This window comes from Ochotona curzoniae, unplaced genomic scaffold, assembly GCF_017591425.1.
Source record: "Ochotona curzoniae isolate NIBS_2020 unplaced genomic scaffold, NIBS_Ocur_1.0 patch437, whole genome shotgun sequence".
In the NCBI taxonomy this organism is placed as follows: Eukaryota; Metazoa; Chordata; class Mammalia; order Lagomorpha; family Ochotonidae; genus Ochotona; species Ochotona curzoniae.
The window spans coordinates 154,180-180,044 of NW_024467014.1; the positions used below are offsets into that span (position 1 = coordinate 154,180).

Genomic DNA, 25,865 nt, shown 5'->3' on the forward strand with positions numbered 1-25,865 from the left:
GAATCAGCACTTGCTCAGATATGAGGCCGCCCTCATCCCCGCCAGGGGTCCCCCGTGTCTGCTCGGTGAGAAGCCCCCCATCCTTCCTCCTCCCTGGCGTGCGCTCTACGCACACTGGGAGATGTAGTCTTGACCGTCCTTTTGTCTTCGGTCTCTTCAACACCTTGGCGCGCCGCACTAGGAACTACAACTCCCAGGAGCCCACGCGCCTGAGCCTCGACCTGCCGGGGGTGGGAGGCGTCTGAGGTGGGGGCAGGGGAGTCTGAAGAAGCTCAGGCAAAGAAGTCGGGGTGCAGTGGGAAAAAAAAAAAAAGAAAAGGTGGGTGGTGGGTGGGTAGTGCTGCAGGGGCACAGGAGAAGGCGGAAGCGGGCCGAGTAGGGGTTCGGTAGCTCGCGCCGCTCCAGTGTCCGGGCGGGGCCTGGGCGGGGCGAGTGGGCGGGGCGGCGTGCGTCACGCGGCGTGGGCGGGGCCGCAGGGGGTTGTCCGCCCGCGGCACGCACAGCAGCCGCAGCCGCCTCGCGCCCGGTCGCACGGTCGCAGCTCGTGCCGTCTCCTCCTCCTCCTCCTTGTCCTCGCCGCCTCGGCCGCCCCAGCCTCGGGCTTCGTGGGTCGGTACCTTCCGGCACACGAGTTCCAGCCGTAGCCGCTCCCCTCTCTCCGTCCTTCCAAAGCCCTTCAGGCCACTCCGGTCTCCTCCTGACCCAGCCCCGCGAAGATGGTGGACCGCGAGCAACTGGTGCAGAAAGCCCGGCTGGCCGAGCAGGCGGAGCGCTACGACGACATGGCCGCGGCCATGAAGAACGTGAGTGTCTCCTCCCCTCCCCCCACGCTTCCCAGTCCCTCTCGGGGACGAGGTCCTTGGGCGGGGAAGGCCCCGGCGAGCCCGCCTGGCCGTCGGCGAGTGCAGGGGAGGGTGCCGCCCCGTGTCGGGGCTCCCCGAGCTTGGGGAAAGGGGCGTCCTGGTGGCGGCGGGGGGGACCCCCGGGTGGTGACGCGGCCGAGGCGCTGGCACTGGGCGGGGTCGCGCGGGGCTGGTTTGGGGAGCCGGGACTATGGGGCGGGGGTCGGGGGGCGTCTGGGGGTTCTCTCCTTCCTCCGGGGGTGCGGGGTGCCGTGCGCATCCTTTGTGCCCCATTTCCCCCTCTCCCCAGCCAGCCAGCCAGGCGTGGGGGCGGGGGACCGCATGGATGCGGTTCCTCTTTTTTTTTTTCCCTGGTGTCTGGGCGGCGCCTTTTCCATTTACTCGGCAGGTCTCCCCCGTTTTCCAAGCACCCTCACCCCCCATCCTCGAGCTGCTTCCAGGTTGCCTTCTCCCCACCAGCACACACACACACACCCTGCCCGGCCAGAACCTTTAGAATCTCCCGGGGTGGGGTGCGGGTGTGGGATGGCTCGTGGTGCAAAATCGAAACCTCGCGGCTCACGTTTTTTCTTAACAAAAGGCTGTTCTTTCTCCATCCTCCCCCGATCTCGTCTGCTGGTTTTTAAGGAAAGGGGAGCTGCGGGTGGGGATTTGGGTGGTGAGGGGGAGACACTTTCGTCTGCTTGCGTTTCCATTGATTGTTCTCAATCTGTCATCTCCCATTCCTCTCCCCACCTCCCCCCCCCACACACAAAAAAATGTTCTTGGCAGTGAAAAGGGTAGGTATTGCCCTTAAAATAAAGGTGGTGGATTTAGCGGACTGGGGTCCCATTTGTGACGACTAGCAGTTTCTTTTTCCACCCTCAGGCTCGGTTCTTAAAATTTCTGTAAGTTGAGTGGGGAGGGAGAAATATATATGTATATACATACGCTCCGATCCGATATTGCAAACAAAGCGGTGGTGGGAGGCAGTATCCAGTCATTCCAGAAGATTCTGCATTTGTCATATTGCAGAGCGCCTAGCCTGCCTGGGTGGAGGCAGGGAGGGGTTGTTTTAAAGGGGAAAAGGTCTTTTTTTTTTTTTTTTTTAGCAAAGGTTTTTTTTTTTGTTTGTGTGTGTGAGCCACATTGGAGGTTAGGTTTTGGTGACTTTTAATGCCTCCTCGGGCAGTTGTCGCATTTTATCTGGGCTGCACCATTTTGTCCCCGGGTGGGGGCGGGGGCACCACCTTGCCCTCTAATGGGTTGGTGACCAGTTTGCTATCCCGGGAGGGGGATAAGACTTAATACGATTTAATGAAACGTGGGGGAAAAAAATGATTGAGGTCTTCTACCGTCTTTATGATTTCACTGCTTGTCTTATGTAACAAAGGCTTTACCATGCGTCTCTTCGGGTTGCTGCAGGGTGTACCTCACGGTTAAATCTTTAGAAGTAGACCTTGTGAGGATCCCAGTCATTCTTGGATACCTGGGCTGGTGCACCGAAGAAGACAAAGCTGGTGCGTTCATTCTGATTTACGCCGGCTACATGTGTATTAACTCAAAAAATTAAAAAAAAAAATTATGTTACTGAAGAAGAGAATTAGTTTTGAAATGTGGAAATGCTGCTCTGTTACTACATCACCATGGTTTTCATGTCGAATTTGCACTTGTCATCCATAAGCAATATTGGAAATACCTTCCGTTGGTGTTCTTTGGACTTCTAATTTTTTTCCCCCATATTTCTAGTTTTGCAGGAGAGTGAGTGACCTCGCACCTAGATCCATAGCAACCCAGTGATGTCACGCACAATGACACAGTGGCTGCAATGCACCTCAGGGCTGGGAGGAGTGTGCACTTGGCCGTGGGCCCAGGGAGTGCAGAAAGTGGCCGGGGAGCACTTGGCCTTCCAGCACCCAAGGGCTGGCCCAGAAAAGGCCAGGTTCCCTTTTTCGCTTGAACGTGCAAATCCCATGACCTCTGGGGAGACCTTCACCCTCGTCTCTTGTCGTGCTTCTACCATTTAGAAGATCATTTAGCATTTATTTTTTTAAAAATTATGACGTGGTCCCAGCACAGGGGTGGGATGGATGGGATGGAACTTAGATTTATTGCAAATAATCGACAGCTTTTAAGCAAAAACCTTAACCAATTAGTGCTTTCTGTTGGACTGTTTTCAGGAGCTATTAAGGAATTGGGGGCCCTTCACAGAGGGTTGGAGAAGTTTCTCTGCTCAGACCCCATGACAGAGCAGAGAGGAAAAAACCATTCCTTTAAAAAAAAAAAAATCAAGATTTTTGTTTTTGTCCCCAAAGCTGTCTTTGTTAACTGAGGAAATAGGTTCACCTCTGACCTTCATTTTCCTCATCTGTGAAATGGGTCAATACCCACTTGAAAAGGTTGCCAGGAGGGTTACATAATACATGAAGCAGCTGCCCCTTTCCTTCCCAAGTTTATCCAAAGTCATCCTGGAGAACTTGGGGAAGCATGAAGAAAAACCTCAGTTCTATACCACAACCCAAATGAGTCTCCTAATGCTGAAATTTTAATGAGAAAGGGAGTAGAATTTGAGTTTTGTGAAATTATCCCATGGGTTGAGTTGTATGCAGAATAGTTCAAAATGTTTGAGGAAAATAGAATGAAACGATGTGTGATGACAAAAATTTGACATTTGTGTCTAGATTTTTATTTTACAATGTCCATTTAAATTTGTGAAAGTATTTATTTATTGTGGTACCAAGATAGATAGCCTGGTCATGCCATTTTCCATGGTCTTGGTTTAAAACATTATTTTTTAAACATTTTGGGTGGACCATGTGATACGTACCGCTAGCGTCTGGGGTCCGTGTGTTTGAGAGAAGCCCTTAGTGTAGTGAGAAGGCAAGAGGAAGGTGAGGTCTCCGAGGATGTGGGTGAGCCCCTGGGGTTTCCTCTGGGAGACACCGCGTCGGCAGCACCCCCACTCCCCAAGTCTCACATTGCATGGTTTCACTCACCCTCAACCAGTGATAAGTACTAGATGGAAAATTCCAGCAATACACTCTTTATCACTTTGAACGTTTATTGGAGTCTATCATAATTGCTGTTTTATTATTCATCTCTTCCTGTGCCTCATATTTAAACTTGATCAGGAGGGTGTAGAGAGGTCAGTGGTTGTGAGATTTCAGACCATCTGAGCTTCCAGCATCCACTGGGGTCTTGAGGTGTCCCTCTCCACCTTCCCCCTCACCCCTCGCGAGGAAGAGGGACCACCAGGCTTTGGCTTCACGTAGCTCCTCGGGAAGTCAGTCTTCTAAGTAGGGTGGGAGGGAGGGGTAGGAGCAGAGTTTCTGACCTAGTCATTGCCTTAGATTCCCAGACTAGACAGCGGTAACCTGGAGGGGTTTGTCCAGCGGAGCAAGAGGCTGGCCTGATTATTCTAGACCTTTCAAGTCTTCCTGGGAGAATCGGCTCTTTTGAAGAGTCCATTTTTCCGGCCAGCTTTGTCAGGATGCCGGATCAATAACCATTATCACTAATGCATGCGGGACCCCACCCGTCCTGGTGTGGTGGCATCTGGCGAAGCAGCCCTGATCGGAGGTCACATGGCTGGGAGGGAGAGGGGTACAGACGGCCTCCTGCTTTGTCTGCCTTGGGTCACTTGGACAGGCAATGGGGTCTTGATAGTTCATTTTAAAAAAAATCCCCTCTGCATCTTTTGAAATAAGTTGGTGCTGGGTGAGTGTACAGCCCTCTGGATTAATTGCATGTCCTGGGTATAGGTTGTCCTATCCAGCACGTGGGGGACCACTTGATTTATTTATTAAGCCACATGCTAAATTATTGAGAGGAATAGAGGAAATACCTTTGTTCTTGTTGGGAGAGAAGTCGCATCACATAAAATTTCTGCATGTCCGATGGAGCGATATTGAGGATGTCCACCCACTGTGCTCATGTGCCCAGCTCAAGAAAGGCGTGGGTCTGGCCTGGGAGGCATGAGGAGAGCAGTGCCACGACTGGAGCCGTGACAGCCCTGTCTCCCCCTTGTTTTCTAGCCGCTAAGCCTTTGCAGTGCCCATCTGAAGAAAGGCCTCCGCTCAGGCTAGATTTTGATTATATTTTCCATTTTCAAAAAAAAAAATAGAGCGTTCACCCAAACAATTTTCCTGAAATCTGAGCCGCCTGTTCACAGTGGGGCGTAGTCTGTCACCCTACCTATGTTTGCTCCTTTCGGCTGGCTTTCTTAAGAACTGTGTCCTTGCTGTGGAGGCAGGTCCCCCCTGCAGGAGCTGGCAGCAGCTGCCAGTGTGAACACACACAAGCCAGTGGAGGACGACCATGGCCTTGTGCCTTCTTAACCCCTTGTCCTTCAACCCCTGGAAGAAAAGAATTCTAAAGGAAAAAAAAAAGCATTTGTAGATAGTGGAAAGCACAGTCTTTGCCCTCTTTTCGTAGGTATTTTTGGTGTTTTTGATGTATAGAGAGATAGACGGCTCCCCTCTGCTGGTTCAGTCCCCTGAGTGTCTTAGCAGCCTAGGCCGGGTGAAGCAGCGTCCTGGAACCCAGTGTCCAAGCCTGCACCTGATGCCTTGCAGGGTGTGTCTTAGCAGGAAGCCCCATGAGGAGCAGAGTGGGACCTGAGCCCCGCAGCCCCCCACCTAGGCACTTTACCACGTGGTGCCATGTCTCAGCCTGGGTGTGTCAAACGGCAGCTGAACCACTGTAAGCTGCCCCTGCTGCCTTTTATTTTTGAAGATATACTTACTTAATCTTATTGGAAAAGCAGATAACAGAAGGACAGAGAAATATCTGCGTCCACTGGTTCACTCCCCAAATGGCCACCATGGCCAGAGCTGAGCCTATCAGAGGAGCCAGTAGCTCTTTGGTGTTGGAAAGTCAGACACAGAGAGGAAGATCTTCTCTCTGCTGATTCACTCCCCAAGTGGCTGCAATGGCCCGTACTGAGCCAGTTCGAAACCTGGAGCCTCGAGCCTCCTCTGAGTCTCCCACACGGGTGCAAAGTCCCAAGGTCTCTGCTGCTTTCCCATACTGCAAGCAGGGAGCTAGGTAGGAAGCAGGACGGTGGGATTAGAACCAATTCCCATGTGGAATCCCAGCACATGCAAGGCGAGGACTTTAGTCACTAGGCTATTGTGCCAGGCCCCACCGTAGCTTTTTCCTGGTCTCCCATACAGGTGCAGGGTCCCAAGGAATTTGGCCATCACCCATTGCTTTCCTAAGTCCGGAAGCTGGATGGGAGGTGGAGCTACCAGGAACCATTGCTTGCAGAGAGGATTAGCCAGTTGAGCCATAGTACCACCCCCATCCTTGTTTTTCTTTTCTTTTCTTTTTTTTTTTTTTTTTTAAGATTTTATTGGAAGGGCAGACTTTACAGAGAGATGGAGCGATGAATCTCTACAGGTTCACATCCCAAATGGCTCCATTGTCGGGAGCTGAGCTGATCTGGATGAAAACCTGTTGCTTGAAGGTAGAGAATTAGTCAATTGAGCCATTACACAAGGCCCCTCTTTTTCTCGTTTTAAGATTTGTTTGTTGGGGCCTAGTATGATAGCTCAGCGGCTAAAGTCTTTTCCTTGAACGTACCCTATGGACATCGGTTCTAATCCCGGCAGCCCCACTTCCATTCCAGCTCCCTGCTTGTGGCCTGGAAAGGTAGTAGAGGACGGCCCAAAGCCTTGGGACCCTGCACCCACATGGGAGACCCAGAAGAAACTCCAGGTTTTGAATCAGCTCAGCTCCAGCTGTTGCGGCCAGTTAGGGAGTGAACCAACAGGCAGAAAATATTTTTGTCTCCTCTCTCTCTCTGTAAATCTTCTTTTCAATAAAAATAAATATATCTTTAAAAATTTTGTTTTGTTTGTTTGAAATGCAGAGTAGGGGGAGATCACTTCCCGCTGCTAATTAACTCCCTGAATGTAGAGGAGCATATTCCTGGTCTCCCACGTGGGTGCAAGGCCATGCAGTTGGGCCATCTTGCACTGTTTTTCCAGATATGCTAGCGGAAAGCTAGATGGATAGTGGAGCAGCTGCGACTCCCTGTGGTGCCCGTGTGCGGTGCTAGCCTTACAGGTAGCTCCCCAACCTGCTGTGGCACATCACAAGCCCTAAATAGGTATTTTGCATCTGCTGATTCACTCCTCCAAATGGCTGCAGTGTTTAGCACTGGGCCTGCCTGTCTGGAATTCTCTCTGGGGTCTCCCACATGGGAATAGGGGCCCATGCACCTGGGCCTTCCTCCTCTGCCTTCCCAGGCACATTAGTAGGGAGCTACCTGGACTCATAAGGTGCCTCTCAGAAATGCTGGCATTGCAGATGCCACAGCACCCTCCCCCATCCTGCCGCTGCCCTTTCTAATTATTTCACTGTGGGGGTAGTATACTTGTCTAGGTTAAAGAAGCTACCAAAAGCTGCTGCCCAAAGGCCTTTGTTCTCATGGTAAATTTTTTTTTTTTAGATTTATTTATTTTTATTGACAAGTCAGATATACAGAGAAGAGGAGAGACAGAGATAAAGATCTTGTGTCCCATGATTCACTCCCAAAGTGACTGCAGCGGCTGGTATTACACTGATCAGAAGCTGGGAGCCTGGCAGCGTGGCCTAGTGGCTAAAGTCCTCGCCTTGAACAAGAGCCTGGATCCCATATGGGTGCCAGTTCTAATCCCGGCAGCTCCACTTCCCATCCAGCTCCCTGCTTGTGGCCTGGGAAAGCAGTCGAGGACAGCCCAATGCTTTGGGATCCTGCACCCGCATGGGAGACCTAGAGGAAGTTCCTGGTTACTTGCTTTGGATTAGTGCACCCACCAGCCATTGTGCTCACTTGGGGAGTGAATCATCAGATGGAGAATCTTCCTCTCTATCCTCCTCTCTATATATCTGACTTTATAATAAAATAAATAAGTCTTTGAAAACAAAATGCCGGGAGCCAGGAGTTTTTCCTGGTCTCCCACGCAGGTGCATGGTCCCAAGGCTTTGGGCCATCCTCAACTGCTTTCCCAGGCCACAAGCAGGGAGCTGGATGGGAAGTGGAGCTGCCGAGATTAAAACTGGCACCCATATAGGATTTTGGCACGTTCTAGGAAAGGACTTAAACCGCAAGGCCACTGCGCCCTGCCCAAGAAAGTGTTAATTTTAACATAAACAAAGTCCATTTACTTAAAGAGTATAGATTTGTTTTATGTTTCTAAATTGACTTACTTACATGAACTCCTTAGATCTTTCATGCAGTCCCCCAATTACAACAACTGGAGTAGGTGAGGCCCAACAAGGAGTCTGGAGCTGCTTCTGGGGTCTCCCAGGTAGGTTCAGGGGCCCAAGTATAGGTCATCTCCTGCTGATTGGAAGTGACAGCAGCCAGAACTCAAACTGGCGCCCGTATGGGATACTGCTGTCTCAGGCCACAGGTTTACTGCAGCACTGGCCTTGGCTTGTAGAATTTTAATAAGGTATTAAGAAATTCTTGGGCCCGGCGCGATGGCACAGTGTTTAAGGTCCTCCCCTTGCACGCCCAGGATCCCATATAGGCGCCGGTTCTAATCCCGGCGGCCCCACTTCCCATCCAGCTTCCTGCCTGTGGCCCGGGAAAGCAGTCGAGGACCGCCCAAAGCTTTGGGACCCTGCACCCGCGTGGGAGACCCGGAAGAGGCTCCTGGCTTAAGATCCGCATAGCATTGGCCGTTGCGCTCACTTGGGGAGTGAATCATCGGACGGAAGATCTTCCTCTCTGTCTCTCCTCTCTGTATATCTGCCTTTCCAATAAAAATAGAATAAATCTCTAAAAAAAAAAAAAAAAGAAATTCCCAATGAATCATCGATCCTGCTATGCACGGCCTTAGTCTCTCAGCCTTTGGGGAGATCTAAGGGCAGACTTGGTGAGGAGGACCCCAGGCACATGACTTGTGTCGCTGGAGTTGGGTGTTTGAGCTGGGACCGAGATGGTAATGGCAGTGGCCAGCTGAACAACAGGTAGGAACAGGCGCCAAGGATGAGTCCCAGGGTGAGAGTGGCTGCAGTGGAGTAGAGGTACTTGGGAAGGTTTGATGAGATGCTGGGCTCCTTTTAAAGATTTCACTGATTTGGAAGATATGGAAGAAGACACAAAATGCCCTGTCCACTGGTTGACTTCCCAAATGCCTCCAGCTGTAGCCATCACCTGCTGCCTGCTAGGGAAGAAATTTGGCCTTGAGTGGAGTGGAATGGGGACTCCGGTTCAGGAACGGGTTCGGGCTGTGGTGCCAAAAGCCTGCACCCGGTTCTGTTGCTTCAGGGAAGCTCTTGAGTTTCAGGAACTTTGATGTAGCAGAGCTGCCTGGGGTGCTGCTGGCGCGTTAGGGCGGCAAAAATGAGCCTCAACATTTTTTGCGACATTGCTTCTGAACAGACATGCTCCTGGAACCTTCTGAGGTGAAGCAGCAAGTGGTCTGTCGGTAGTGGGCAGGCAGCGGCAGGTGGGTATTTTCAGATGGTGCCCACTGTCTGTGGAAACCCTGCAGCTAGCTTTGAGAAACCAGGCAGGCGAGCGTTAGCAAAAAAGGGGAAGAACAGTAGACAGGGACACCTCAGGGCAAGGACACTTAGCGGGCCAGGGGTGGGCAAGTGTTTAGGGAGGGAATTTTCTAGAATATTTTGGAGTTAAGATGCTGTGCTTTTCAAAGGGGACCTGTTTTTGGAATGATGTTATTAATGGGACTGGCCGGAGAAGTCTGAAATGTAGGATTTAGGATGCTAGGAATGAACAGCAAACAGCATTGCAGAGACCCCAAATGAAGGCCCCCCCCCCCCCGCATTGCTATCACCCCTTGCCTTTTCTGCTGCAAGTGGCCTCGGTGACCTCCCATCACTGTTTTGTGTCTCCAGGGGCTGACTAAGTCCTGTGGGTTAATTTCCCAGATTTTTTGTTGCTTTTATTTTGGCTGTTTCCAGCTTTACAGTTATAAACAAAACCATTGTATTACCAGGGCTGTTGCTTTAAGTGCGATATATATATTAAGACTTGGACCCAGGGCCCGGCGCGGTGGCGCAAGTGGTTAAGTCCTCGCCTAGCACGCCCGGGATCCCATGTGGGCGCCGGTTCTAATCCCGGCAGCCCCGCTTCCCTTCCAAAAGCAGTCGAGGACGGCCCAAAGCTTTGGGACCCTGCACCCGCGTGGGAGACCCGGAAGAGGCTCCTGGCTTCGGATCGGCATAGTATCGGCCCGTTGCGCTCACTTGGGGAGTGAATCATCGGACGGAAGATCTTCCTCTCTGTCTCTCCTCTCTGTATATCCGCCTTTCCAATTAAAAAAAAAAAAAAAAAAAAAGACTTGGACCCAGAAGTAGCCTTGCTGGACAAACATCTAAAAACTTAGAATGATCCTTAAGGTTCTTGGAACCATCCCCAATTTGTTGCGTGTTGTCTCTTGTTTTTGTTTGTTTTTTCTAAGGTCTGCTTTTTTTGAGAGGCAGAACAAAAGGGATACAATGAGAGAGAGAAAGATTGATGAATCCATCTTCCATCCGCTGGTTCGCTCCCTAGATGGCCACAATAGGAAAGGCTGGGCCATGCTGATACTGGGGGCCAGCGGCTTCATCTGGTCCCTCCTGCATGGGTGGCAAGGGCTCAACTCCTTATGCCATCTTCTGCCTTATTGGGAAACTGGATCAGAAGCAAAGCAGCTAGGACTGGAACCATTGCAAGCAATGGCTTTACTCAGTGCTGACTTGACCCCTCCTAGAAGTTTTGAAATACTTGAGTATTGCAAATGCGTGCTTGAAAATTCAGAAGGTGCCCACTGCCTCGAGTGTGAAGCTGTGGAGAGGTCACACAGCTAGCTTGTGTAAGGCAGGACTGTCACTCTGCTTTTTTTTTTTTTAAAACTAATGAAGAGTTTCAAACATTAAAAATGAGGAAGAATATAAATACTACAAAAGCCCTCACACATCCAGCTTCCCTGCCCCCCCCCCATCATCTTGTATACTTTGTGTTAATTACATTTTGAAGAGATGGGTTGTTTTTTTTTTTGTTTCCATTAATTTGAAGGTCAGAGCTTTTTTATCTGCTGGTTTGTTCCCCCAGCTGTCCACAACAGTCGGGGTTGCGTCAGCCTAAACTCCAAAGGAGCTTGAAACTCCATCTGGGTCTCTGTGTGGGTGGCAGGGCTCTCAGCCCTTGAGCCATCATCTGTGTGTATTGGTAAAGAAGACAGGTTAGTGCCCATGTGGTAGCCTAGTGGCTAAATGCTCACCTTGCATGCGCCCTGGGATTCATATAAGTGCCGGTTCGTGTCCCGGCAGCTCCACTTCCCATCCAGTTCCCTGCTTGTGGCCTGGGAAAGCAGTTGAGGATGGCCCAAAACCTTGGGACCCTGCACCTGTGTGTTGGAGACCTGGAGGAAGTTCCTGGCTCCTTGTTTTGGGTTGGCTTAGCTCCAGCTGTTGTGGTCACTTGGGGAGTGAACCAGCAGACTAAAGATCTTTGTCTTGTATTTTCTCTCTGTATATCTGCCTTTCCCAATTTAAAAAAAAATTAAACATTTATTTATTTTCATTGCAAAGTCTGATATATATATCATAGAGAGAGAAGAGAAGAGACAGAGGAAGAGCTTCCATGTGCTGATTCATTCCCCAGGTGGCTGCAGCATCCAGAGCTGAGCTGATCTAAAGCCAGGAGCTTTTTCTGGGTCTTCCATGTGGGTGCAGGGTCCCAAAAACTTGGGCCATCCTCGACTGCTTTCCCAGGCCACAAGCAGGGAAGTGGGACAGGCAGGACATGAACTGGCACCCATGTGGGATCCTGCTACAGGCATGGCAAGGACTTTTAAGACACTCAGCTACCACACCAGTCCCGGAAAACAAGTGTTTAAGTCCATCAGAAAAGGAGGTGTAGTGGCTTAAGCTGCTGCGTAGCATCCTGGCTCGCCTGGGATCTCAAGACCTCCTCCCGCTTCCTGCCGACGTGCACCCTGGGAGGCAGCAGGTGATAGTGTGCACATGCTTGGGTCCTTGTCAGTCATGTAGGAGATGCAGATGGAGCTCCTGCAGCCTGTGATGGTGCAGACCTCCAGCAGAGGAGCTGTGTGCCTGCCCTCCCCAGCCATTATCTGTCCTTCTACTTTTCAGATAAATGAACAGTCTGAAAAAGCAGGGCAGGCCTTTGGCGCAGCAGCAGAGCTGCTGAGTGGTTTCTTGCATGCTGTGTCAAATTCCAGCCCTGTCCCGTCAGCGAGGTGGCAGGTGACAGCTCAAACAGTTGGGTCTGTGGCACCCCTGTGGGAGACTCTTCTGGCTTTGGCTTGCCCCAGCCCTGATGGGCATTGGGGGAATGAACCAGTGCCCGGGAAGGGCCCTGTCCTTCCTTTTATACAAATGGTAACTTGCTTTCTGAACATTTGTGGGAGGATGTGTTCTGTAGGAGCCGTGGAGCTCCCCTCCAAAGGCAGAGAAGTCAAAAGAGCACATTGTAGCCCCAGAGGGCATCAGGGGAGCTTTCCTCGGGAAAGGGGAACGGTGGCCGGAGGCAGAAATGTCCAACTGCAGGTTCCATACAGGATGCACCCATGGCTTGCTGTCACTCAGGCTTCCCTAGGGCTGTGTGTGTGTGTGATTAGCAGGAAGTCTGTGGATGTTAATGGGGACCGATTCCTCTGAGGCCTTCCGGAGTGTGGGTTTATTCCTTAAGCCAGGGAAGGTCATTTGGGCACGAGAGACACCAGGGGACACCACAGGAAGCAGGGCAATGGGGTCAGAGGGCACGAAGGCAGAGGGAGGGTAAAGGCGGCTATGGCCATCCAGGCTTAAGGGAGGCAGCTTAAAAGAAAAGGGTATCTGGTGGGGTGAGGAGGGCAGGGTGGGTAATGGGCTGTGATCCTGGCTGTGTGTGGGAAGATGCCCCAAGGCGCATCTGGCTTGGTTACGGGTTACTGTGTGGACAGCCTTGGAGAGGTGCTGGTGGTTCCTTGGTGAGTCAGTGAGCAGTGAACAAGGACTAGGCCTGCTGCTGAGCAGGCTGATCTGCCAGCTGGGGATACTCTGCAGAGCCATGCCTGGCGTGGTGGGAAGGCCCCTGCTTCTGCATGCTGCCAGGCAGGATTTATTGTCACAGAAGTGGTGTTCAGAATGAGCAAGAGGCAGTAAGTGGAGAGTGGTCTGAGGAATGCCAACAGGTATGTTTCCAGCACTGGGGAGCAGCCGGGAAAGCCTTTGTCTGCTATGCTGGCATCCTGTAGGGTGCCGCCAGTTTGGGTCCTGGCTGCTCTACTTGGAATCTGGTTCCCTCCTGATGCCCTGAGTAGAGTGGCAGAGGTGGCCCAGGTGCCTGTGTCCCTGCCGCCCATGCGGGAGGCCAGGATGGAGCTCTTGGCTTTCAGCCTATTTATGTCCCGGCAGCTCTCTAAGTGCATAAATGATGACCAAAGTGCGTGTATCACTGCCTAGTCTACCCTGACTGTAGCCATCAACTGTCTCACCTTGTCAGCCTTAATTTTTTTTTTTTTTTGCAAGATTTATGTATTTGTGTGAAAGGCAGAGTTAAGGAGAGAGAGCTTCCATCTGCTGGTTCATTACTGACGCTGAAATCGGCAACCATATGGGATGCTGACTGCTGTGATGACTCAGCGTGCCCAGATGTCCAGATTTCTTTGTAGAACCTTGATTGTGAAGGAAACAAGATGGGATTAAAGACGTGGTTCGTTATACCTGAATTTAGGCTCTGTGTGAAGAGCAGGAGTGGGAGGGGGTTGCAACCCTGTGGAGCCATGAAGGTGGCCCTGACATGAGGAAGGCTTGCAGGTGACACCAGGTCCCAGGTGTGTGCCCTGGGATGCAGGGAGGGCGGGCTTGAGGTGGCTGCGGTCAGGATGCTGTGATGCAGAAAAGAGTAGTTGTGGTAGGATTTCCTTGACTTTTTCACTCCAAGCCGGAGGTGTTGAATCTGTGGGGAAGTAAAAGTCTCCTCCGTTTTCAGGTTTGCTGTGGACAGCAGTGAACATGAGCTCTGGTCCTCCTGCTCTTGTCTGGAGGGGGTGCTGAGGACCACTGAGCCATCTGGGAGCCCTTCGGGGAGGACGGCCCACAGGAGCTGGCGCAGTGCACGGCTCCACAGAGCACTTCACTCTGTCGTGAAGCAGTGTGCGGGCTGGTGAGCTCATCAGACAGTGGGGCCAGCAGCCCACTGCCCGGTGCGTCTACAGGCCCCACATACTGGTAGAGAAGCAGTTTGTAGTAACTTTCGTTGACATTCAATTTGCTTACCACACAATTTTAAGCATATAATTTTTTTTTAGTGGCCCAGACTTGCATAACCGTCACCACAATACACTTTAGAACGTTTTTTTGAAACGATTTATTTTTATTGCCAAGTCAGATACGCAGAGACAGAAGATCTTCCGTCTGATGATTCACTCCCTAAGTGACCGCAACAGCCGGTGTTGCACCAGTCTGAAGCCAGGAGCTTCCTCCAGGTCTCCCATGCGGGTGCACGGTCCCAAGGCTTTGGGCCGTCCTGGACTGCTTTCCCAGGCCACAGGCAGGGGGGAGCTGGATGGGAAGTGGAGCTGCCGGGATTTGAAACGGCACCCATATAGGATCCTGGCATGTGTTCAAGGCAAGGACTTTAGCTGCTAGGCCACCAAGCTGGGCTCGTTTTAGAACAATTTTAAAAGATTTATTTTTATTATTTTTTCATTGGAAAGGCGGATATACAGAGAGGAGAGACAGAGAGGAAGATCTTCCGTCCGATGATTCACTCCCCAAGTGAGCGCAACGGGCCGATACTATGCCAATCCGAAGCCAGGAGCCTCTTCCGACGTGGGTGCAGGTTCCCAAAGCTTTGGGTCGTCCTCGACTGCTTTCCTGGGCCACAGGCAGGGAGCTGGAAGGGAAGCGGGGCTGCCGGGATTTGGGATCCCGGGTGTGCAAGGCGAGGACCTTTAACCACTTGTTAGAACAATTTTAATGATGTGAAAGAACAAGCTTATTTTGCTGTGCAGCCACACCCTCCCCTTCCCTAGAAAATCAGCCACTTCCCTCCTTAGTCTAACTTTGTGTTTGCATAGATGCATCTCTTTTGGATATTTCTTATAACTCAAGTCATACGGTATGTGGTGGGCTTTGATATGGCAGAGTGGTCCCCAGGGCATCCAGGTGGTGTGTACTAGATGCCGAAGTGGACAGTCCAGGGTTGGGCTAGATACTGCACCGCCTACTCATCACTGCTGTGACTGCTGACACAAGTTGGTGACCGCATGTTAGGTCTAATGCTGCTGTGAACGTTTGTGCACAGGATTTTCAGTTTAGTTTATTCAAAAGGGAGAGGAAAAGTGGTTCTGCATATGCTGGTTTCTTCCCCCAAATGGTTTGCCACAGCTGAACCTGATGCCAGGCCCTCTGGGAGAGGATGCCAGTCTCCCAGGGGGCTGCTGAGCCTGCTGCACCCCAACTTCCTCCCCAGCGTGCGACCTCTTGCATACTCTGTTGTGCTGGGAGTGGAGGTGCTGCGTCCTGCGGTACGGTGATGTCACCTTCAGACATGGGGCTGCGCTCCTTGGCCTGGGCAAGCTGCCAGGAAGGGCAAGCTGTCCAGCCAAGACAAACTGAGAAAACACTTGAATGGAAAGTGTGTGGAATTTAGACCCAGTAAGTTTAGATACTGCGAAGGAAGGATAAGCTGCCACCTGCTGGTTCACTCCCCACCTGTGGGACTGGGCCGTCCTGATGCTGGGAAGTCAGGAGCTCAAAGAGGGTCTCCCACATGGATGACAGTCCCCAACTGATCAGCAGTCACCACTGTCTCTGAGGAGTGGGCACAGGGATTGGAGTAGTGGAGCGAGAGTCGTGCACAGCCTGGTTGTCTTCTGCTGAAAATTTTCTTTGAAATTCATCTGCATCTTACTTTGCGAAAAGAGACAAAAACTTCATGTGCTGGTCCACTTCTCAAGTTCCCTCAGCAGCCAGGGGCTGGACCAGGCTAGAGCTGGAGCGGGAACTCTGTCGCATAGGTGGCACGGTCCCAAGTACTTGGGCCTCCCAGAGTGTGCCTGGGCAGGAAGCTGGGCCCGATGGCAGAGCCAGTCACTGGATTGCAGGCCAGAGGGACCCCATGGTAGAGTTTTTACAGAATTGTGTGTGGTGGGTGTTTTTTTTTTTTAAGACTTATTTATTTTCACATGAAAGACAAATACATAGAGAGAAAGATCTGTTCACTGGTTCACTCCCCAATAATTGCCACAATGGCCAGAGCTGAGTGGATCCAAAGCCATGGTGCCAACCCCAAAATATATATTTTTTAAAAAGGATTAATTCAAATATCATGTTGAATAAGTCAGCAGTTGTCTTTGATGTTTATGTTCTTGAGTTTTAAGGCTCTTGATCAGCAGAGACAGTTGGAGATGACCTGGTCCTCCCAGGACCTTGGGTGAACTGGTCAACTTTCAGAGAACCTGAAGGGGCAGGCCTTGGGCGGGGGAGCCGTCCTCTGGGTCCTCCCCGGGAGAATGGCTAACAGCCATGTAGGGCCCACTATAAGCAGTCTTTATTTGAAAGGGAGAGACTGAGAGAGTGGTCTTCCACTGCTGTTTCTACTCTGCAGACGGCCACAACCAGGGCTGGGCCAGGCTGGAGCCAAGGAGCAGGACTTGTGTTTGTGTTCCAAGTACGTAGACATCTTCCCGGCCCATTAGGAGGAGGTTGGATTAGAAATGGAGCTGGGCCCAGCACGGTAGCCTAGTGGGTAAAGTTCTCACCTTGCACACATTTGGATTCCATATGGGTGCCGGTTTGTATCCTGGCTGCTCTACCTCCCTTCCAGCTCTCTGCTTATGGCCTAGGAAAGCAGTAGAGGATGGCCCAAGGCCTGGGAGACCCGGAAGAGAGGCTCCTGACTTCACAGTGGCTCAGCTCTGGCCGTTGTTGCCACTTGGGGAGTGAATCAGTGGGCGTAAGGTCTTTCTGTCTCTCCTTCTCTGTATATCTGACTTTCCAATATAAATAAATCTTTAAACGAAGAAGAAATGGGCAACTAGGACTTGAACTTGTGCTCTTCCGAGGTACTAGCAAGCAGCAGCTTAACCCTCTGTGCCACAGTGCAGGTGCTAGCCCCCTCAGGCCACAGAGCTTTTAGAGCTGATGGCTCTTCCCTCTGACTTGGTTCTTCACTGGCAGGAAGTGCCTGGGCACCTTCCAAGTGCGCTCGAGTTACTGTACTAAAGGTGATGGTGGCCTTTTGCAATCCTCATGTTCCAATTTGTGGCAAGTGGATGCCCTGGGCACAAATGCCTTCTGCCGCCTGGGGACCAACCCAGCTCCCCGCAGGAGGAGCCCTGGCCTAGCGGTGTCATGTTGCAGTGAGGTCACTAGAACCTCAAATAGTTCTTGGTTCTTGAAACAGGGACAGCATGATTGAAGGGAAAGGCCAGAACTTGATCCTCGTGGCCTTCAGCTGCAAGGCGGCCTTGGCATCTGTGCAGTCGCTGAGCAGAGCCGGAGTCTCGTCCTGTACCTTGGGGGCCCTGAGGAGCTGGGCTGGGGAGCTTCTCCCCGGCCATGTGCTAGTGGTGCCTCGTGCTGGAGTCAGGCAGGGGGCAGTCTCTCACCCCAGAGGGCCCTGCGTGCTGGAGAGGAGGCAGGGACAAGAGACCCTTGGTGCAGTCCCTGAGGGCGAGAAGCCTGTGAGTGGGCATGGGGTGGACTCCTGCAGGGTAGGAGTGCACGGAGATGACCAGGGTGTGCTCGGGCAGTGGCACACAGGTCATTCTCACTTGGCACCAGGGGTGGGTTAGGGCTGCACGCAGGGCCCTCTGGGGTGAGAGACTGCCCCCTGCCTGACTCTAGAAGGGCACACACCCTTGGGAGCACCTCTCCTGGACCTCCTCCTGCTCAGACCACATGGGGCACGCCAGCCAGCCAAGGCAGGAAGGGGAGGAGCGGTCCCAGGAAAGCGTGCTGGTGGGGGTTGTTGAGAGAGAGACTAGTGTATGCTGGAGGCTGTGCATTGCAAGCATTAGTAAGCCAGGTGTAGGCAAAGAATGAATTGCAAAAACTGGTTATTTGAGTTTTTTTCTCATCATCTCTAAGCAGCTAGATTATGCTTGACGTAGTGACTGCAACCTGTTTCTCCAAGCTTGCCCCCAGCCCCTTTATAAAAGTGGAATGTAGTTGTAACTAATGCAGCTTGTGGAGAGATGTGGATATCCCAGACACCCCCAGAATAGATCAGGATATCCTTCCGATTATGTTTCCAGTTCTGCACCTGTGCAAAGGCCCACCATCATCATGTCCTTGGGGATATGGGGTCAGTGGGGCTTTTTATTTAAAGGCAGAAGTCCACAGAGAAGGAGAGACAGAATAGTCCATCTGCTGGTTCTCTGCACAAAATGACCACAAGGTCTAGAACTGGGCTGATACAAAGCCAGGAGCCAGGTTCTTCTAGGTCTCTTATGTGGGCACAGGAGCCCAGAAACTAAAGCCAGCACCCATATGGGATGCCAGCACGGTAGGCAGAGGCTTAGCCTATTATGCCATAGTGCTGGCCTCAAATAATTTTTTAACTCATTTCTTTTTTAAAATATTTATTTTATTAGGAAGATTTACAGAGAGACAGAAAGGAAGATCCTCCATCCACTGGTTTATTCCCCAACTAGCCACAACAGCCAGAGCTGAGTCAATCTGGAGCCAGGAGCAGCTTCTTCTGAGTCCTCCCATGCAGGTGCAGGGTCCCAAGGCTTTGGGCCAAATAGTGCTGCTTTCCCAGGCCACAGGCAGGGAGCTGGAAGGGAAATGGAGTGGCTGGGATATGAACTGGTGCCCATATGGAATCCTGGCGCATGCAAGGCAAGGACTTCAGCCACAAGGCCCTAAGATAATTTAAGCTTGTTTTGTTTTGTTTTTTTAAATTAGAAAGACAGATCAGATTTATGGAGAGAATACAAAGACCTTTCATGTACTGGTTCACTCTCCAAATGGCCACAGTGGCTGGAGCTGAACCGATCTGAAATGTGGAGCTGCTTCTTGGGGTCTCTCTCTGGGTGCGCATGCCCTTGGGCCATTCTCCTTTGCTTTTCAAAACCACAAGCAGGGAGCTGAAAGAGAAGTAGAGCAGCTGGGACTCAAACCAGTGCCCATATGGGATGTAGTCACCTGCAGGGTGAGATTTTAGTCTTTGAGCCATTACACTAGGCCCTGAAATAAATCTTTAAATATATATATTTAAATATAAAACTTATATTTAAATTTATTTAGATTTATTTATTTAAATTTATTTAGATTTATATATTTATATTTAGATTTATTTAAAAATAAATCTTTAAATATATATAAATATATGTATTTATAAGATTTATATTTATATATATATAAAAGATTTATTTCAGGGCCTAGTGTAATGGCTCAAAGACTAAAATATATATCTATATATATGGTTTATTTTTCTAAAAAAAAATTATGATATCCTTGCATAGACTCCCCCCTGCCCCATAATACACATTTCCATGATTCTTTTGAAGATCCTGGTGTGTTGCAGTTGATCCACATCAGGAACAGTGAGGAATCGGGGAGGTAGTCCCTGGAACAGGGTGACATCATAGAGGCCGGCCCGCCTGGGACCTTGACTGCGATGAGTGGCAGGAGTGTTCGCCAGGCGGGGCAGAGGATCAGCTGCACGCACGCAGTGTGCTGCTAGAGGACTGATGGCGAGGCTGGGGCAGGAGGGTAGGTTATATGGCTTGCTGGGACTCAGCTGTTGAGTTAGTAAATGAGGCTTAGGCACCACGGGAACTGCAGTGAACCAGAGGGGCGGCGCTGAGTGACCTGGGACAGGCAGGAGCAATAGTGCTGTCCTTTGTGTAAGTGACTGCATGTGGTGGTTGGGCACCTGAAATGTGATGTTGAGGGCTTCATTTATTGTTGGCATTTTGATGAGACGTGCCTGTATTGGAAGTCATCCTCATTCTTGCCAGCCCCTCACTCAGCTCGAAGTGTTTCTCCCTTATGTGTTCCTAATTGTGTTTTTGCACATGCTCCTATGAGCACCTGATACCTGAGCTGCTAAGATATTGCACTGGGCAGTCCCAGCTCCAGCCCCAGATAGGATCACCTTTCAGAGGCTGTTATGCCCACCGTAGTCTTCACATACAAGCAGAAAAGCCCATGTGAGCATCAGCAGTCAAGTTGAAATTGGTTCAGTGTGTGTTCACCAAGACTGGATGCAACTGTGCAACCTTAGGAGGGAGCCAGCATTCTGTTTCCACAAAAAATTGCCAAGGAATGGAATGTCAGCCATGTATACTTAGAAAATCTGTAGGTATGGTGTGTTTAATGTCATGAGAAATTTGACCCTGTGCACTTCAAATGGGCTTGTTACCTGAGAGCTCAGCTCAACAGCTCGCTAGAACAGCCTGCGGCGGAGACACAAAATCCTTCTCTGGGAGGAAGCTGGGGGGTCCAGGGTCCCCTGGTTGCATGCTTCCCCTTTCGTGCTGCTCATCCACCTGCAGCCCTCCGGCCCCCAGGTTCTCCTGTGCATGTTGGATTGTGAGCAGTGAGGCTGTTAGAGCTGAGGGCGTCTCTCCCTAACCACGCTCTCTCCTTGCCCCCCCGCCAGGTCACAGAGCTCAATGAGCCGTTGTCCAATGAAGAACGCAACCTGCTTTCTGTGGCCTACAAGAATGTCGTTGGGGCGCGCCGGTCCTCCTGGCGAGTCATCAGCAGCATTGAGCAGAAGACGTCCGCCGATGGCAATGAGAAGAAGATCGAGATGGTGCGTGCGTACCGTGAGAAGATCGAGAAGGAGCTGGAAGCTGTGTGCCAGGACGTACTGAGCCTGCTCGATAACTACCTGATCAAGAACTGCAGCGAGACCCAGTACGAGAGCAAGGTGTTCTACCTGAAGATGAAAGGGGACTATTACCGCTACCTGGCCGAGGTGGCCACTGGCGAGAAGCGGGCCACCGTGGTGGAGTCCTCGGAGAAGGCCTACAGCGAGGCGCATGAGATCAGCAAGGAGCACATGCAGCCCACGCACCCCATCCGCCTGGGCCTGGCCCTCAACTACTCCGTGTTCTACTACGAGATCCAGAATGCACCCGAGCAGGCGTGCCACCTGGCCAAGACGGCCTTCGACGACGCCATCGCCGAGCTGGACACCCTCAACGAGGACTCCTACAAGGACTCAACCCTCATCATGCAGCTGCTGCGCGACAACCTCACGCTCTGGACGAGCGACCAGCAAGATGACGACGGCGGCGAGGGCAACAATTAAGGCCCCAGGTGGACTCGCAGCGCACGCGGATGCTACTACTGCAGTCTTTATTTTTTTCCCATGAGTTGGGGGTCGGGTGGGGGAGGGAGAGGGAGGGCTAACCTTCCCAGGGAGAAACCCACGACCTGTCCTGTCTTGGATCGCCTCTTTGACATTTTTGCCAAATTACCACTAGTGGAAAGTCAGGCTAGCCGTGCTGGTGTGGGAGGAGCAGCCTCCCACGGGCCCACGGACTGCTCTGTAGATGGATGTGAGTGGAGCTGTCTCTAAGTTAACTTATTTGCTAGGAAGAAGGGTTTAAGACGAAAAGCAAGCCTCAGTGGAGTGGCCCTCACTCAGTAAGTTCTGTGGTTCCAGTAAGGACTTCTCTGTACATACGCTCTTGTCTTAAGTTTCTGGTACTTTCCATCTCATCTCTTTGAGCTGTGTGTGTTTTCAGGGTGTGCTCTACCTACCAGACAGGGAGACGGCCTGAACCCCAAACGCACAGACCCTAAGGAACGTGAGGTGCGTGCCTCCTGACGGTTTAGGCCTCGTTGGTTTTCGGCAGTCTTGGATGAGTTGACAGTATTAACACTAAATCGCAGTTTACAGTATTTCTACATTACAGCCATACGTAACATCAAGCCATCAACTGTGTGTTTTTCTTTGCTAGTTATTTTGGCTTCACATCCTTGTCCTGCCTTCTCCGGGTCGGTTTTGCTGTTTTCTCTGTCTCCCCAAGACTGGCCTGAGGAGAACCAAAGCTACATCAGGCTTGGCAGCAGGTGCTCAGCAGGTGGCTGTGGGAAATTTTTTTGGGGGGGAGGGGTCCTTCTTTCCTCTTAAGGTAAATCCACCACGCACACAAAAAAATTATTGATCATTTTAATAGAAACATAAAACACCACAAAAATTGAGAAAATTCAGGTCTGTATGTCATTTCTCGTGTTGATTTTTTTTTTTTTCCCGGAGAAGGTCCTGCTTTTGAAGCAGCCACCAACCCACCTCATCCCTCTTCCTCCCTGCTGACGCCATAGGCTCCCTCCGTCTTCCCCACCTGTCCCTGGTGCCTCAGGGCCCACAGCCGGGCCCAGAAAGCTCCGGAGTGAGTTGGTGGGGTGGGGTGTGAAAATTCAGGTGCTAGGAGAACCTGACAGGAGGGGCTCGCTCTGTTCATCTCTGCCTCGTTCGTGTCCGTTCCTCCTACCTGAAAAGCAGGAAGGGAAACCAAGTCATTGCCAGGTGACACAGGCAGGGCTTCGTGATGATCTTTGGGTTTTTTGGTTTGTTTGTTTTTAATTATTATTTTTTGGAAAATAGGATTAAAAGATGAGTTAATTTTGGAGCAAGAGATCTTGAAGACCATGCCTACTGCCTTCTGAAAAAAATTGTGGAAAAATGCATGTTATCTTTTAGTTCCATTTTTTTTCCTTCCCCCCCGGCAAATGTCGACTCGAGTTTTCAGCGGTTTATCACGAAGCATGGCAGTCAGGGGTTCACTTTCTCTCTTGTGCAGTTGCACACATCTTGGAATTGAAGGAAATGGCATTACTCTTTCCAGAACCCTGTTGAGTTAGCTTTAGGCGTGTGTCTGTCTGTACAAACGTGACCTGTTGCATGTGTGTTCAGGTGTGTGTGCGTGTGTTGTGTGTTTGGAAGTCAGTACCCGTGTGAACTCCCGAGCTAGGTAGCGACTCCAGGACTTCCTCTGCTGTGTCAGGCTAGCTCAGATGTGAGCAGCGACGGGGGAAGAGGCTGGCAGGTGGAGCTCACCCGTAGGAGCGTGTTGGCGAGGATACAGGGCACGGAGGAGGAGCGGGCACGCATGTCGTTGGAGCTGTGGGGTCGCGTGGGTGGCCCCTGCTCAGCTGGAGTGGAGGGCCCGGGGCTCTGCCCGATCCATCTTCGTGTCCACTGAGCAGTGTCCTTCCTGTAGCATTTAAAAGTGATTTACTGGAATTACAAAACCTACCCTGTTTTTCCTTTCCATTTCAGCTTTGGCTCTGGCTGCTTTTTTAGATTTGCGCGAGAGAAAAACCCTATCCGAGGGCTGGAAAATAAAGGGGATGGGAGACTTGGCATTTAAGCAGCTCAAAAGGTTTCTTTCCTTTTCTTTATTTTTAAAGAAACGCACTTGCCTATGATACCGTCTCTGGTGAAATGAACACTCCTCCATTACTCTCTTGATACGATATTGTGCATGCTAGTGTTGTATTTCTATACAGTAGCTTGAAATTTATTAACTTATACTGTAGGTGTTACGTATTCCTATGACAAAAAAAATTAAGTCTTCAAAAAATTTTTTCTAAGGTTTTTTTTTTATTTAATTTTTTTCCTTTTGGGGGTAAAGTTTGCTCTATCAAATAGTGATCGTAAGCAATTGATCTGTTTTGGTTGTTGCTATAGTGACATGCAGTTCTATATTTTGTTTTCTTTTTCTTTTTTTTTTTTTTTTAAGGGGGGGAGCAAAAGAAACACCAGTGTTAGCTTAATCTCGATGTCTGGTGTTTGTCATGGTGACATTATAGCTATTGCCGTGTCGGGGGCCGCCGCGCGCGCCCCCCGAGTGCGCCTGTGCTTCTTGTCCTGGTCCGCGGTGAACTCTCTTCAAGGTCTAATCAGTGATTTTTTTTCTCCAGCTCCGTGTTTCTCTAAGGAATTCTTTCCCACACGGACCATTCTTAGCAGTTTTCCTCAGTGATGGAATATCATGAATGTGAGTCATTATGTAGCTGTCGTACATTGAGCAAATAAACTTACAGATCTGACGCCCTGTGACGTGCGAGTTTTTCTTTCCATAAGTGGTGCTGTGCCTTTACTCTGGAAGGTTCCGTGGGACCCAAGCGTGCTTTCTCTCTCTTTCTCTCTTCCTCTCCCTGCCCCACCCCTGCCTCCCACGGTGCAGCCAGGGAATGAGGTTGGGTGGGGCCACACTGCGTCTGCACGTGGGGAGCTGGGCCGGCGTCGGTGACATTCATGACAAGGGCTGTTTCAGGAGAGCAGACGGACTTTGGCTAAGCTGGAGTCATGGCCCTTCTTGATCTTAAGTTATTATTTTTTTTAATATTCATTGAAAAGGCAGAGTGAAGGATACAGACAGACCTGCTATTCCACAGGTGGCTGCACTGGCTGCGGCTGGAGATGGGGCCGTCTCAATGGGGGGGGTGGCCGTCCTAGGCACCCTGGCAGGGAGCTGGGTTAAAAGCTGAGGTGGTGGGCGGCTATGCTGGCACTCCATGTGTCCCAGCTGTTCCAATTCCGATCCAGCTCCCTGCTAATGCGCCTGCAGAAAACTCCCTAATCCCCCACCCCCCACACACGGGAGACCTGGGTGAAGCTCCTGGCCACTTAGGGAGAATGAGGTAAGACCCAGGACACACTGGTGTGCTGCCCCCTAACCACTGAGTCACCAAGCCTGGGTAGGGATTGTAGGTTTCCTAGTCCAGTGTGTGGTCAGTGAGTTGGCCGGTCTGGTGGCCTGTGTAACCTCTTAGGACAAGATGATGCTTTGCACTGAAAAAGTACTTGTAAGTAAACTGTTGGCTCCTTTTCCTTGGCCAGCAACCTGCCAGTGCCAAAGGTTGCTAGGTCACAGTTTTCCCAGTGTGGGATTCACAAGAAGGTGGCTTTCTGGGTAGGAGCGATGCCAGGCTGAGCGCCACCCTGCCCTGTGGGAGCCTGTGCCCGCCCCAGCAGCCCGGGCAAGGCAGTGACACACAGTGGGGAGAGAGACACCTCCTGACCCAGCTGAGAACTTTGGAAATCTCATTTCAGGAATGGTGACACCTTGTGGACAGATGGCTGCAGGCACTTGTGTGAGCTGGTGCATCCCTCAAGACATCCTGTGGCAGCCGTAGGGTGTGGCACCAGAGTGAGTCCTCCCCCAACCCCCGTCACCGGGTCGTGGGCCCTAGCGGGCCACAGCTGTGCAGCCTACAGCAGCTTCGGCTCTTAGCATGCACATTCCTGACGGTGGAGGAATGGCCAACACCTCGTGACAGGAAGCGCAGGTGCTAACCAGGACCAGGTCAAGACAACCAGGCTGCATCTGCTGGGGGCCCTGAGGCTCTTTGGGGAGAAGAGAGAGAACCCAGAAATCCTTCCTGTGCCGCCCTTGTTCCTTCCAGGTCTCTGCCTATTACAGGTGCGGGAATCCGGACACCCGTGGGACTGGAGTTTGCCTGGGGGGGGGAGGTCTCACATGCCACTTCAGTGTCTCCCATATGTCTCAGCTGGATTTCTAACCAGGTTCAAACAGCCTCATTGCATTGGTTCTCAGGATAGAGAGTTAGGTTGATGGGGGCAAGGAGGGGTTGGGTATTGCCAACTCCTGGTACAACTATAGCTACTGTGTCCCGTCCCACCCCTTTCCATGCAGGCCTCCCCTTCCCCACAAAGCACCAGTGTGTCCTGAAATATCAATACAACTGCCAACTGGACCTTCAGGTTCTTTATAATGAAATCATAGTATGCATGCCCACTTTTAATCCCTGCACCTGACAGCAGTGACACAGCTGAGATTTCCCTCCAAGGGCAAGGGTGGGAGCAGGCCTCCAGTCCTTCCCTGAAAAGCTACTGATGGTGAACAGTTCTAAGCTTAGCCCGGCACCAACACCCTGTCATTGTAGCTCCTCTCTGTAGCTTGCCCACACTGTGAACCTGTTTTCGAGGGAATCTTGTTCCTTTGCTTGCCTTGTGTCTTGATCATTTCTGTTGAGTTGGAAGCCAGGACCAAACCTAGCAATGCTGGTATCAAATCGGTAACTAGACACTGAATGGCCGTTTGGCATGCTGAGTGTAAAAATGCTGCTTGGGGT

At 51.2% G+C, this 25,865-nt stretch overlaps 1 protein-coding gene across 1 annotated transcript; it reads left to right on the top strand.

Moving 5' to 3' along the window:
• Nucleotides 1–461: 461 nt before the first annotated feature.
• LOC121167977 (14-3-3 protein gamma) lies at nucleotides 462–23,816 on the top strand. Its single transcript, XM_040997707.1, has 2 exons — nucleotides 462–803; nucleotides 20,410–23,816. Exons 1-2 carry the CDS (start codon nucleotides 717–719, stop codon nucleotides 21,064–21,066), a joined length of 744 nt encoding a protein of 247 aa, XP_040853641.1. The 5' UTR covers nucleotides 462–716; the 3' UTR covers nucleotides 21,067–23,816.
• The last annotated feature ends 2,049 nt before the right edge of the window (nucleotides 23,817–25,865 follow it).